Genomic DNA, 13,580 nt, shown 5'->3' on the forward strand with positions numbered 1-13,580 from the left:
CTTTTCTTATCGTTATGTTTTCAAATTCATGCGATGCAAAGAAATTCAGAGAAGACAAAATTTCCCTGTCCGTTTCAGGGCATCTCCAATAGGGCGACACATTTTTGCGTCCGAAAATGTCCACGCGCGTCCGTTTGCGTCGGTCGAAACGGTCGAAATCGACTGCGCGTCCATTTGCGCCGGGGGTGGCTCCAGCGGCACGACGCATTTTTTTCTGGAATTTCCATTTTTTATAACATGAAAACATAATTTACATAGTTGAACATATGGAAAAAAAATCCCTAAACGCCTGCGCCTACTGCTTCTCCTCGTCGTTGTCGAGCACGACGAGCTCTGGTACCACCCACGGCCAGTTGGGAACCGGCGGAACATACGCCGGGCGCGCCGGCGGTGCTGGAGGTGGAGGAACCCAATCCTGTGGCTGTGGTGGAGGTGGAGGCCCCCAAGGCTGTGGCGGAGGTGGAGGAGCCCATGGCTGTGGCGAAGGTTGAGGGGCCCACGGCTGTGGCAGAGGTTGAGGAGCCCAGGGCTGAGGTGGGGCCCCCATGGGTTGTACGGCGGAGGTGGAGGCGGCGGTTGCGGCATGGCCGAGTCCTGTAGCGCCAGTCGTAGGGCTTCTTCCTCCGACAGGCCCGACGTCATGATGCCGATGGCGTACCGGGGAAGCGGCGGCTGCATAGTTCGGTCGTTCTCCGAGACAAGGACGCCGAGCCTCGCGATCTCGTCGTCCATCATGTTGTCCGGGTACTCAAACTTGCGGACCTCCGCCATGGCCAGCTGCCATTCCTGGAAGATGCACACGACGTAGTCGTCACTATCGTCCTTAACCTCCTCGTTGTGGTACGCCAGCGCCTTGATGTAGTCGTCGTCGTCGTACTGCGCAGGCACCGGCGCCTACTGCGCACGCGTCGGCGCCTGCTATCTTCGACGACGAGGCGCCGGTGCACGGTCGAAGGGAAAGTCCCTGTCGCCCATGAAGCATGCCCTCCTCCTCCGATCCCTCTCGAACACGAGATACGTGCGCTAGCTGTCGGACTCGATGGCGTAGGCAGGATCGACGCGGAGGTCCGGCGGCAGGGTCCGCCTCCTTCGCCGGATCTCGGCGCTCCTATCTGGCTCGCGCGCAGGCACCGGAGGGACGGGCACCCGGCAGTAGCTGAGCCGCCAGCCGCCAGGCATGTGCACGTCCTTCCAAGCATCGCACGGCGTCCAGTTCCGGTGCATCAGCCTCCCCACGCTGACGGGCAACAGCACCCTGTTCGCCCGCTCCTCCTTCTTGGTGCCGCTGTCGGACGCCTCGAAGTCGTTCTTCTTCTTCCCCATGGTGTTGCGGTGGTGGTTGTCAGAGTGGAGGTGTGGGCGATGGAGTAACGATGCCGGTGGACTTTTAAGGCCGTCCACGCTCGGGAAACGATGCCATTGAAGGCGGCGCAGAAGTCCAGCCGTCGCCCGCCAGTGCGCGCGCAGAAGAGGCAGCCGCGACATTGATGGCGAAGGCTGCGGCGTAGACGTGGAAGCGCTGGCCGCAGAAGCAATGGCCGCGGAAGCGATCCCCTCGATACGGGTCGCTGACAGGCGGGCCTGGTGGAGATGCGAGCGATCACTTGACGCGTCCGCTGCGAACGGTCCGATCATAATGCGTCGCCCCGCTGAAGATGGTACCGTTTGTGTGGCCCTGTTAGAGATGCTCTCACGAAGAATAAAAGTACAGTACATTTTTTCCCTTCCAATGTGGCAGTTGCCGTCCACGCATCACAGTCGAGGGAAGCGCACGCGATACCGACCGATCCAACGAAGTCGCAAGCTCCGGGGAGTTTCGGCAACCTGCCAAAAACCCCAACCTGCCGGCCAACACAAACCACGGAATTATCGTCCACAGCCGGCGACCGGCGACGCACCCGAAGCAGCGCGCTCAGGCCCCTGTCCCGTAAACATCCGGGTTAATCCGATCCCTCGGCGGGCCGCGAGCAGCGATGGAGCCGGAGGGCGTGCGGCACCGGACGGTGGAGGTGGCGCGCGGGGTGCGGCTGCACGTGGCGGAGGCTGGACCCGAGGACGGCCCGGCGGTGCTGCTCGTTCACGGCTTCCCGGACCTCTGGTACGGCTGGCGCCACCAGATGGCCGCCCTGGCGGCCCGGGGCTTCCGCGCCGTCGCGCCCGACCTGCGCGGCTACGGCGACTCCGACGTCCCGCCCGCCAAGGACTCCTACACCACCTTCCACCTCGTCGGCGACCTCGTCGCCATCATCGCCGACTTCGGGCAGCCCCAGGTTTGACCCTCGGACCCGTTAGGCCATCCATTCCCAAATTTCCTCGCGCAGGCGCAGGCCTGCTCCTTGTTAAGTTAACTGATCCCCGGCCTCTCGCGGCAGGTGTTCGTGGCGGGCCACGACTGGGGCGCCTACGTGGCGTGGCAGCTCTGCCTGCTCCGGCCAGACCTCGTGCGGGCGCTCGTCAACCTCAGCGTGGAGTACCACCCGCGCCGGTCCGAAGGGACTACACTCCAGGCCATCAGGGCCCTTTGCGGGGAAGACCACTACATGTGCCGTTTCCAGGTGAAACTCCCTCATCCTTCCTGGTCCTCAACTCCTGATTCCAGCAGACAGAATCAATGGTATAATTTGTTGCGTTCCCCTGTCCTGTTGACATTATTTGGCACTGGTTTGTTTTACTGATCACTGCGGACAGTTGAACTGATTGATAGTTGCAGGTATAGTAATTTCACTGTGTTAGAGGATTGTTTGCATGGTGCTTAACTTCCCTGATATTTGTTCCTTGCGGGCTGCTCTCGATGCTCGAGAGATGGCCGTTGCAAGGAGTAATTATTCATAAGCAGCTAACTGATAGATAGAACACCGGCGAAATGCCTATAATAAACAAAACAAAAAAGCATTATTATTTGATTGGAGGTGGGATATTGTTTTTCAGTAAGAAATTTTAGTTACTCTTGTTGGTTCGATGGAAATCAGATACTTACCATTATCGTTTTTGAAGCCAGAAACGTAACGCTGTCACATGACATGATTTCCATAAAAGCTTTTATTCTACACAGATGTCATAATCGGGTTAAAACCTTGGTAACTTGAACTAGAGCTCTTGATTGAATCGAAATCAGATATTTAGCGCTGTCCTTTTGCGAAAGCCCAAATTTTAACTTATCTCATTATCAAGATATTATTTCTTGAAAGACACTATGTTTTTCGTTGAAGCTTTGTGAAAATGTCCTTCGTTGACGCCATAAAAGTGGCAGGAGACCATAAAAAAATGACCATCAAAAATATAAAGTGGCAGGTTCATTAGATGTAACATCACATAAACGTATCTGCGAGCAGATGTAGAGGATTTGTTCTTGCTCTAATTTATTTGAACCTGAAGCAACACACACAAATTGTGATAGTATCCCTAGGTATCAGGTAAAACATCTCGGTAACAAGCCCCAAAAGTTTCACTGAACTTGAACACATTATCTCTCTGCGGAGCTGTAAAAGCTTACAATCTGGTGTATTACGGTAGTACAGTTGGTCTTAAAACCTTTAAATGACTTTCTTCTTCGAATGTAATTGTCTATTATGTAATCACATGGCTTTTCCCTTTTAAGTATAGAACTTCAACAATTCTTACCTGCATAAGGTTAGCGTGGAATCAGATATTGCTGTTTAATTATTTATTTATTCTCAGACATAGTTTTCCTCTGCACCAACATTGTCCAGGATTCGGTCTGTCAGAACTCAGAAACAGTTGCACATACTAATTACTAAAGTATGCATGCAGGACCCTGGAGTTGCTGAAGCTGAATTTGCTCTGTACGACCATAGGTATAAGTTTAAGGCGATCCTTGGAATGCGCAAGGCAGCTCCTATTATTCTATCCAAGGGCAAGACCTTCTTTGAGTCGCTTGATTCGGATGGTACTCTCCCTGCATGGTTGTCTGAAGAAGATATTTCCTACTATGCTGAAAAGTTCGAGAAGACAGGGTTTACAGGAGGGCTGAACTTCTACAGATGCCTGGACTTGTATGTCGTTGATGGCTCATTCTCACCGTCTTGATTTTACAAAATAATACTTTATTTGTTGTTTTTAGCCAGGGAAGTTATTTATTTACTAAGGAAGAATCATGTCAACTGGTCCCTCATGAGTCATGTCTTTATCCTTTATAATTCATATCATATGAGGGGGAGTTACCTGCTAAAATCCTAAATTCTAAATTTAAGTCTGTAACCTAAAAAGAAAGGAACCTAGTGTCAAATCTGCCGAAATTGCTCTTTTCATCAACTTTAAGTCGATATATGTATGCGTGAGCCACATAGCCGTTTCTGCCAATTTCAGTTCAAAAGTTTATGTGTTAAGGCATTCATGAGATACCCCTCAACATCTTTTGTGTTGATGCAGGAATTGGGAGCTTTCTGCACCATGGACTGGAGCTCCAGTAAAAGTACCGACCAAGTTCATCGTTGGGGACCTGGACCTCACGTACAACACACCGGGGGTGAAAGAGTACATTCACAAGGGTGGCTTCAAGGCGAGCGTGCCGAATCTGGAGGATGTGGTTATCCTGGAGGGAGTGGGTCACTTCCTCAACCAGGAGAAGCCTAATGAGGTTTCAGAACACATTTGCGAGTTCTTTAGCAAGTTCTGAAGATATAAGAGACGTCTCAGGGAAGACTAGTTGCTTTGGTGTGTTTATATAGTTTTTATAATGTTATTAATGATGTCAACTATACATACCATGACATCTAAAAAAAAACTATACATACCATGAAACTAAGCGAGAAGTATTATCTGATTAAATAAATTATGCGAACCTACCTGTGTATCTATATAGCATTTCTGAATATTTTCTGAGAAAACTGCAACATTCTGTTGGTGCGTGCTCTTTGTTTCCTTGCTTCAGTGTTGGGATGAATTCACACCATGTAGATAGATATTCTGTGCTAGTTCTGAAAGTGTGCTTGTGTGTTACAGTTCCCGTTTAGTTCAGCCGAAGCAGTTGTATGTGCCATTTAGTTCAATTCAACAATTGGCATTCAGTTCAGTTTCAAATTCAGTTAACAACCGTTAATACGTGACGGTTCCTGCACTCATGTTTGCCTTCACTTTGCAAATTTTGGCACTGCTGTTTGTGCTCAGTGACTCAGTTCCGGACTCAGTCAAAGAGGAGAGGCAACGGCCGAGCTTCGAGTTCTGTTCGATTTGGTTTCTACATAGAGGAGAAATGGGGAACGGTATGCTGCTGCGCGTGTTGCCTGCAGCTGAAAAAACGCTTTGCCAATGCATTGAGTGACTAACGACTACCCTCTAGATCTTGTGGTTTTCTTACCAGGTTGCTTCCATTGGCACCAGACGGCCGCGAGATGAGCTGCTCGCCGCCGCCAGAGCCTGATCACCACCACCGCCTCCTCGCCACCCTCGCGCGCCACGGCCGCCTCGCCGCGGCCGCCACACTCTTCTCCACCGCGGTCCGTACCACGCGCGCGCTCAACACCATCCTCGCCGCCCTCTGCTCCACACCGTCGCTCCTCCGCGTCGCCCCCTCCGTGCTCCTCCTGGCCGCCCCCACCGCCGCCCCCGACGCCGCCACCTTCCGCGTGCTGGCCTCCGCGCTCTGCCGCGCCCGCCGCCCCTCCGCCGCCGCCGACCTCCTGCGCTGCATGCCCCCGCTCCTCCTCGACCCGGACTCGCCGCTGTGCCGCGCCGTGCTCTCCTCCCTCTGCCGGTGCGCGCCGGCCCGGGACGCGGCGGCGTTCCTGGACGACATGCGCCGGTGGGGCGTGTCCCCCAGCGGGCTCGACCACCGCGCCGTCCTCCGCGCGCTCCTGCGGGACGGGATGCTCGCGGAGGCGTACGGGCTCGTCAGGGAGAAGATGGGCTCCGACGGCGTGGCCCCGGGCGTGGCCGACTTCGAGCTGGTGCTGCGCGCCTTCAGCGAGCGCGGGCAGTTCGACGCCGTCGACGAGGCGTTCGACGAAATGCTCCTGCGCGGGCTCGTGCCGGGCGTCGCGGTGTACAACGTGTACGTCGCCGCGCTGTGCAGGAAAGGGGACCTGCCGGGCGCCCGCCTGATGGTGGGCTGCATGGAGCGCGCCGGGTGCCCGCCGGACGTCAGGACGTTCGGCGTCGTGGTCGCCGGGTGCGTGTCCGCCGGGGACGCGGCCGCGGCCAGGGACGTGGCGTCGGAGGCGGTGCGGCGCGGCCTGCGGTGGGACGCGCCGGCGTTAGCGGAGCTGGTCGGCCTGCTCCGTGCGGACGGACACGTCGCGGACGCGCACGGGCTGCTGCTGGAGGTGTTCCTGCACGGCGGGTGCACTGGAGTGGACGCCTCGGCGTTCGGGCAGATGATATGCGCCAGCGACGACTGCTCGCCGAGCTTGTACTGATTGCGGTGGCGGTTAACCGCCGATGTTGCAAGAGTCGGTCCCAAGGAAATTTCACATTTGAGCTCCATGCCTCGTTTCTTCTGTCCCGAATGTTTCAACGACGGATCGCTGCATTTTAATTTTTATCCATGTAAGAACACTATAAGAACACTAAACAATTCGGATATTATTTTTTTCTGCCAAAACTGAAAATTGAAAAAAAATGGGTTAACTAACTTCGTCCTTAGGTTTTTTTTTTTATGCGGATAAAATACAAAGAAATTAAAGTGGTACTAGTATTTATATTTGCCAAACTATAAGGTGTCTACATCCACTCGTAGTCTCATGTAACCTTTTGTAATGAACCTTTTTAAAAACTTGTCGTCTCCTCAGCACCAACAATAATTCTCTTTTTTGTTTCAGATAAATAGACACTGATTAATGCAAAGCTAAATAAAGAGCAACTCTACCGAATTCTCTAAAAACTACTCTCTATAGGGCTTTTAGAGGAGGTTCACAGAAGGCTGCTAGAACACATTCTCCTGGAATGGCATTCTGTATATTTCATTACCTTATGTTTCTATTCTCTATTGTTCTGAGCTAGCAAGAATGAAGCTGGAGTTGTGCAGTTCGGCACCAAGGATGGTCAGCGCCGAAGTGAATAGTGAGCCAGTGAGGTCACCGCTCATTGGTGGTGAACCCTCTTCAAAACCCCGTTCAAAGGCATCTCAAAACGGCACAACCCAAACAAAATGGCATGACCCAAACGGCACAATCCTGAGTGGTCGCAGCAGGGGCCATGTACACACCGCATGCTCGTTGACCTCACCGAGGATGAGGTAGACGGGTAGGCGGTGGCGCCGTCGACGCTCGCGCAGGGGCAGAAGCCGTAGCTACGGTTGAATTATTTTTTATTTTATTTATTTTCCTATGTAAATTATGTTTGAATGAATGATTTTTTTCAAAATTCCAGGCGCTTTAGTTTTCATTTTAATTTAGTTTTTTAGGGGAATTTGAATTTGAATTTGAATTTAATTAATTTGTTGTTTTCGGCCAGCGGGCCAAAATAGCTATCATGGACTGACCGTTGGGGTACCTGGCAGGCCAGACCATGATGCATTTCTAACGGGTCCACTGCAGCCCACTGCTTACCAGACTGTCCTCGCTTCCCATTCTACCTCTAGGGGGAAGGCCCGGCCTCTGTCGCGTCGCGCAATGATGAGGCATCCCCCACACCACCGAGTCGACTGACTGACTCTCTGTCTCTGTCTGCCACCGTCGCCTTTCAAAAAGAAGCCAGCCAGGAGAGTGGAGAAAGGAATCGCCGACCCCGAGCTCCTCCAACTCATTCCGCCGCAGGCCACTGCCCTCCCTCCTCCCACCGCCGGAGATTCGCAGCCATGGCCGACGGGGTCAAGCGCGAGTTCGGGTCCGTCGCCGCCTCCCACCCGGCGCCCTACGCCACCAGGGGCCCGCCCGACGCCGACCGCAAGCCCGTCGCCGCCTCCGCCACCGCCGCCCTCGGCTCCCCGCACCCGCCCGCCGCCGCCGCCTCGCCCACGCCGCACAAGATCCAGCTCAAGAGCGCCGACATGAAGGACGAGATGCAGAAGGAGGCCTTCGAAATCTCCCGCCTCGTAATCCCCCTTTTCTTTCTTTCTTTTCCCCCACCCCTAATTTGCTCCTTGGCTTCCCTTCCCTCTCGATTTGCTCCCGGCCTCGCGCGCGCTGCCTCTCGAATTTATTTATCTGCTGTTACTGCGTAGGCGTTCGAGAAGCACGCCATGGAGAAAGACATCGCGGAGTACATCAAGAAGGAGTTCGACAAGAACCACGGGCCCACCTGGCACTGCATCGTCGGCCGCAACTTCGGTAATCCCCCCTCTTCCTTTCTAGTGCCTTGGCTAGTTTCAGGCTTTCAGCGTGCCCATATTGTGTTACTTTCATATGGTCCTAGTGAAATGGAGAAGGATTATTCCAAGTGACCGTAAACTTGTGTTGATGAATATACCTCCCAGTGCGGCACTGAATGAGGTCGAATTTATGTGGATGTCAGTAGAATGAGTTAACTGCGCAAGTGGCCCTTTAGATTGTGTATTTCAGAAGGATTTAGGGTCTGAACAGGTTTCGATAGTATCACGGTAAGGATGAACAGTCTACTGTATTTAGGTTAACGCAAAGCAAGCTGCCACTTAGTTCCATATTAGGTGTCCCTCATTTTAGTACAACTCCTAGTTTAATTCCTTGCTCTCGGGGCTCATTGTTTCGATGTTATATTCTGTGCTCCTGTAAATATTTCTCAAAGCTTGCTTCAGGCATCTTGTCTATAGATCAGGTTCTGGTTGGTATCGACCAGGTCCAACTTAGCGTAGCTGGAATTCAGTGTGTGTCATTTTCAGTTGGGAGATTTGGAGTTTATCTTTCAGTCTTCTAGAATGAACCAAATCGGAGTAAGTTGCAATAGGAAGAATGTACTTAGTGTCACTACCATGCCAGTCTATCTTAAAATGAGATGCAGTCAAAAATGACATGACATGTTATGTAGATTTTCCAACTGACTAGGTACTGGCATGCCACCATATTTTGTTTGTGTCATGCCACATAGTATGCCACATCATCTTAGAGGTAACATATCGTTTGTTCCCATTAATAGAACAGCCATAATTAGCATTAGACTGAAAGAAAGTTTAGGGACCTCTAAAGCAATTAGCTCATCTGAATTACGATGTGATTCTAGAAGAACAAAAGATTAATCAAGTGTTTGGCATGTACACACAACTGCATGTTACTGTTAATATACATTTTTCAACTCTTTTTTCTACAAAAGTAGATTATCTTACTTGAGGCAACCTTTTTTGTCTCATCGAATTTCTTAAAGCTTCTTGAGAGAATTTTTTTGGTATTTTGTAGCGACACTACCCAATAAGTCATCCCATGTATGATCAATATGTGTGGGTATCTTTCTCTATAGCTGGTTTTGTCCAAACTACAATAATAGCCATTAGGCCTATCACAAGAGAATCCTCTATATTTGATGAGTGTTGTTACGATTATCTGAATTCCGCATCTTGTTGTGATTCCTTCTTTTTCTTCATATTTTTGTATTATATCATTTTGGCCATGGTTTGTTGAACTGTAACAATACCTCAACTTTCTTTTTACAACAAACGGAGAGGGGGACCAGGGAACAATATGACTTTTCGTTTGTTAGATTAACTCCTGTTACTTGTTAGCACTGCTTTCGCGCTGAAAGGGGCTAGGACTATCTGCCTGGCCATTAATGTTGCTTCAGTTCGCGACACTTCGAGCTAGGCTTGTTTGATCAAGGTATTTTGGTATTTGGTTTGTCATTTGTGACCACACCTTAGGCAGGATTCATGTTCTGATAATTGTGTATGTTACTGAGTAAATAAAAGTGTTACAAGGTTGACTTTGGCATACCTAACCTACGTGTGGCACCGTTGCCTAATTTGTTGAACAAATCTTACACGAGTTCGGCAAGTACTACTATATAACAAAGTGCAGTAAGTTACGATTTGAACCAAGGCGTGTCGTGTAAACAGGTTTAGTCTGGCATTGGCTTTGATTGATATACCTGGTACTCTTTTGAATAATGTATTGTCTGTTCTAGACTTATGATGCTCCATTTGACACGGTATAAGCTGCCAAATCACACATCTCATGACCTTTTAGATGATCTTGTAGTTTGAGAGCATGTCATATTAATGACCTTATCACAAAAAATAATTTCGGAAGTGAAAAAACGACGTTTGTTAATTTTGGGTGTCACTAATTGAGTGTACATGTGCTAGATAAAAGCTTGCCTTCAATCGCTTCTCAGCGTCTTGGAGAAGTTGTAAGAACATTTATATTTGCCAGATTGAAGTATTGGATCTTATGTTTTAGCATATCTAGAGTATGATTTTTGTAATTTCTCGTAGAATATTCCCTATTTTGCTTTGGACCCGCCCGTATTTATGTTTATTTACTGCTTTCTTACTACATTTGGTCATTTGCATACCATTTGAGTAACCACTACCATGGCAACTGTACCTGCTGTCATTCAACTGGCTTGAGTGATCTTTTGTTGTACTTTTAAGGTTTAGCTTGTGTGTCGTTTCGTCTTGCCTTGCTTCTGGAATGAGTACAAGGACCTGTTTAGATGATCTTGTAGTTTGAGAGCATGTCATATTAATGACCTTATCGCAAAAAATAATTTCGGAAGTGAAAAAACGACGTTTGTTAATTTTGGGTGTCACTAATTGAGTGTACATGTGGTAGATAAAAGCTTGCCTTCAATCGCTTCTCAGCGTCTTGGAGAAGTTGTAAGAACATTTATATTTGCCAGATTGAAGTATTGGATCTTATGTTTTAGCATATCTAGAGTATGATTTTTGTAATTTCTCGTAGAATATTCCCTATTTTGCTTTGGACCCGCCCGTATTTATGTTTATTTACTGCTTTCTTACTACATTTGGTCATTTACATACCATTTGAGTAACCACTACCATGGCAACTGTACCTGCTGTCATTCAACTGGCTTGAGTGATCTTTTGTTGTACTTTTAAGGTTTAGCTTGTGTGTCGTTTCGTCTTGCCTTGCTTCTGGAATGAGTACAAGGACCTGTTTAGAGGGGTGTCATTTCTTCAAAGCAGTCAGAGGAGCCGCAGCCCAGTTCTATTGTAGTTTTCCTGTTATAGATTGGTTTCAGTTTTATTTAAATGCCTGGGGCCTTTGTTTGGCCCAGGCGCTGAAGGTTAGAAGCCTCCAAAGAAAGTCCACAATATGCTTTGCTTTGCTATGATTGTGCTGAACTTAAGGGCATCTGCATTTGCTTGGAAATGCACAAGCAAGCTAACAAATGATGGGAACATAATCATAATTTTTTTTCTGAACCTGTGCCTTCGATTGGTGTAGGACCTGTTTAGAGGGGTGTCATTTCTTCAAAGCAGTCAGAGGAGCCGCAGCCCAGTTCTATTGTAGTTTTCCTGTTATAGATTGGTTTCAGTTTTATTTAAATGCCTGGGGCCTTTGTTTGGCCCAGGCGCTGAAGGTTAGAAGCCTCCAAAGAAACTCCACAATATGCTTTGCTTTGCTATGATTGTGCTGAACTTAAGGGCATCTGCATTTGCTTGGAAATGCAAAAGCAAGCTGACAAATGATGGGAACATAATCATAATTTTTTTTCTGAACCTGTGCCTTCGATTGGTGTAGAGAGATTGATGTCAGTTTTGTCCTGTCAGTATGTTTGTAACAGCCAAGCTGCTAAAACAGTACTACGTAGAAGATAAAAACTTAAACCGATCAATCTTAACATTTGCTTCACATGCTGTTTTTTAAGTTGCGATTAAGACTTAAGAGGTTAGCGGTGTATTTTGATACTATTTGAATGCCTTGAGTTTCATCTGTTTATCCTGGGCAATAAACCATTGCCCCATATATGGTTGTTGTTTCGCCTCAGAGATCCTTTTGAAAGCTTCAAATGCTGAAGGCTGATCTGTAACAATAAGCTTTGCTAGTTATAAAACTACAGCACAACTTCTGCAATGACCTTGGGCACTTTACTATTTCCACGAGATACACAGGAAGTGCAAACGATCTTGCTAAGTATTTTCACTACCTTTTGCAGGTTCGTACGTGACGCACGAGACTAACTACTTTGTCTACTTCTACATCGACTCTAAAGCCGTGTTGCTCTTCAAGTCTGGGTGACTGATGCAGCTGATGCTTTATCGCCCTGTGGCGTTGATCTCCTGTGTGCCCCTCCTTCATCCATGTTGGAAATCAGAAATTTGGAAGAGCCTCCATGCTGGTGTGAGATTAGGTCGTGTGTATTTTGCTTATGATGCAGCTAGGTGTTGTTGACATTGTCTCATTGTAATATTGCCAGAAAAATGGACCCCTAAAAAATCAACATCGCCAAAGAAACACTCTGATCTACAGTAGCTGTTGCCGTTTGGAAAGGTGTCCTGGTCTCATGGGATAATCAAATTAAAAACTGCATTTTGCTCCTCGTATGTGATTCATACAGTAGTAGAGTGTTACTCAACTTCAAGGGCTAGCTGGCACACTGCTGGGATTGAGTTCTTTTATAAGCTCGAAATTTGAGGGTTTTGGCAGTTTTGCCTTTGTTCCGGTGCAAGATCTCGCCGATCTAGCTTTTTTTTTTTTTTTGAAGGCATCTCGCCGATCTAGCTTGGTATCTAGCCTTCCTAGGGACGCTAGCCATCATGTGAGCACCTGACTTGGGTTCTACGCGCACGTTGTTGGTCAGGTCAGCACTTTTCGTCATGTTGTTGGTGCACTTGTACGATGGCACGCAATGCAGGGATATCCTTACCAAATACTACGTATTACCAGGCCTTGATTTAGCTAGTTCTGGTTGACAGAGACTTTAGTTTAGAACCTGGTCACCTCTGGAGCCAATAGATTTTCACCGTGATTCATGCGTTATGTAAATTACAAGTGGGTTACAATTGTAACTGAGCAAAGTTATTTCTTGGCACCGTGATTCATGTTCGCCGTGAGTTGCAAGTCTGCTGCAACCGACTGAGAATAAGAAAAATCAGGGTCTACCGATAACTAGTACTACTAATAAATATTATCAACCATCTCCATCTCTGCCATGATGATGATCTTTCATTTTTGTAGAGAATGTGACACTTTATTGATTAGCATGGATGGAGCAGGAAAACAACTTGAAGGGGTGAAATGAACATTACTTTAGTTGGAGGAAGGCACTAACTTTGGGGATCTTTCACAAAAAAATCTAGCGCCCCAGCTCGCCTCTCCTGGAACCAGCTCCTCTGACGGTGAGAAGGAAATGCACAGAAAACTAAGAAGCAAAGTTAGGGTATGCTGGCATTAAATACATAATTTTACACTGTAGCTTATTAATGCAGGAGATTACTCTAGCGTAAATCATCCAAACTATTTTTTGCACCATAATTTTGGTTGCAAGTAATAACTATGAATACATACCTTAAATTTGCAATATATAAGTTGATTTGAATCATAAAATACAATGAATTTGAAGAAGGAAAGTTAGAGTAGTGTAGCTTCTCTAACTTTCCTTCTCAATATTAGAGGAGTCGGTTCAGCCTCCCCTAGAGAAGTCCTTGTTGGTACATCATTACAAAGTCCATCACGGATTATCTTAACTTACAAACCAAAAGCTCAGCAGAACGAACCAAGACATGTGCTACCACATTCAAACTACGCTTATAA

General features: G+C 48.2%; 3 protein-coding genes across 3 annotated transcripts; all 3 read left to right on the forward strand.

The window, feature by feature from the left end:
- Window positions 1-1,838: 1,838 nt before the first annotated feature.
- Window positions 1,839-4,813, forward strand: LOC127342308 (epoxide hydrolase 1). Its single transcript, XM_051368241.2, has 4 exons — window positions 1,839-2,270; window positions 2,373-2,555; window positions 3,772-4,013; window positions 4,390-4,813. The coding sequence occupies exons 1-4, from the start codon at window positions 1,974-1,976 to the stop codon at window positions 4,634-4,636; spliced, it is 969 nt and encodes a 322-aa protein (XP_051224201.1). The 5' UTR covers window positions 1,839-1,973; the 3' UTR covers window positions 4,637-4,813.
- Window positions 4,814-4,965: 152 nt separating this feature from the next.
- On the forward strand, window positions 4,966-6,455 carry LOC127342307 (uncharacterized). Its single transcript, XM_071828121.1, has one exon. It carries the CDS (start codon window positions 5,352-5,354, stop codon window positions 6,372-6,374), a length of 1,023 nt encoding a protein of 340 aa, XP_071684222.1. The 5' UTR covers window positions 4,966-5,351; the 3' UTR covers window positions 6,375-6,455.
- A 1,237-nt stretch (window positions 6,456-7,692) lies between these two features.
- LOC127342310 (uncharacterized) lies at window positions 7,693-12,408 on the forward strand. The gene is made up of 3 exons (XM_051368245.2): window positions 7,693-7,990; window positions 8,120-8,225; window positions 11,983-12,408. Exons 1-3 carry the CDS (start codon window positions 7,754-7,756, stop codon window positions 12,063-12,065), a joined length of 426 nt encoding a protein of 141 aa, XP_051224205.1. The 5' UTR covers window positions 7,693-7,753; the 3' UTR covers window positions 12,066-12,408.
- The last annotated feature ends 1,172 nt before the right edge of the window (window positions 12,409-13,580 follow it).

This window comes from Lolium perenne, chromosome 3, assembly GCF_019359855.2.
Source record: "Lolium perenne isolate Kyuss_39 chromosome 3, Kyuss_2.0, whole genome shotgun sequence".
Lineage (NCBI taxonomy): Eukaryota > Viridiplantae > Streptophyta > Magnoliopsida > Poales > Poaceae > Lolium > Lolium perenne.

What these genes read in the sequence shown, in the direction of transcription:
- LOC127342307 (XM_071828121.1), top strand. Translation starts at nt 5,352, where the DNA reads ATGAGCTGCTCGCCGCCGCCAGAGCCTGATCACCACCACCGCCTCCTC.
- LOC127342308 (XM_051368241.2), top strand. Translation starts at nt 1,974, where the DNA reads ATGGAGCCGGAGGGCGTGCGGCACCGGACGGTGGAGGTGGCGCGCGGG. An exon ending in CCGACTTCGGGCAGCCCCAG is followed by an intron (nt 2,271 to 2,372) that starts GTTTGACCCTCG and finishes CTCTCGCGGCAG; the next exon opens with GTGTTCGTGGCGGGCCACGA. An exon ending in TTCTACAGATGCCTGGACTT is followed by an intron (nt 4,014 to 4,389) that starts GTATGTCGTTGA and finishes GTGTTGATGCAG; the next exon opens with GAATTGGGAGCTTTCTGCAC.
- LOC127342310 (XM_051368245.2), top strand. Translation starts at nt 7,754, where the DNA reads ATGGCCGACGGGGTCAAGCGCGAGTTCGGGTCCGTCGCCGCCTCCCAC. An exon ending in CCTTCGAAATCTCCCGCCTC is followed by an intron (nt 7,991 to 8,119) that starts GTAATCCCCCTT and finishes GTTACTGCGTAG; the next exon opens with GCGTTCGAGAAGCACGCCAT. An exon ending in CATCGTCGGCCGCAACTTCG is followed by an intron (nt 8,226 to 11,982) that starts GTAATCCCCCCT and finishes TACCTTTTGCAG; the next exon opens with GTTCGTACGTGACGCACGAG.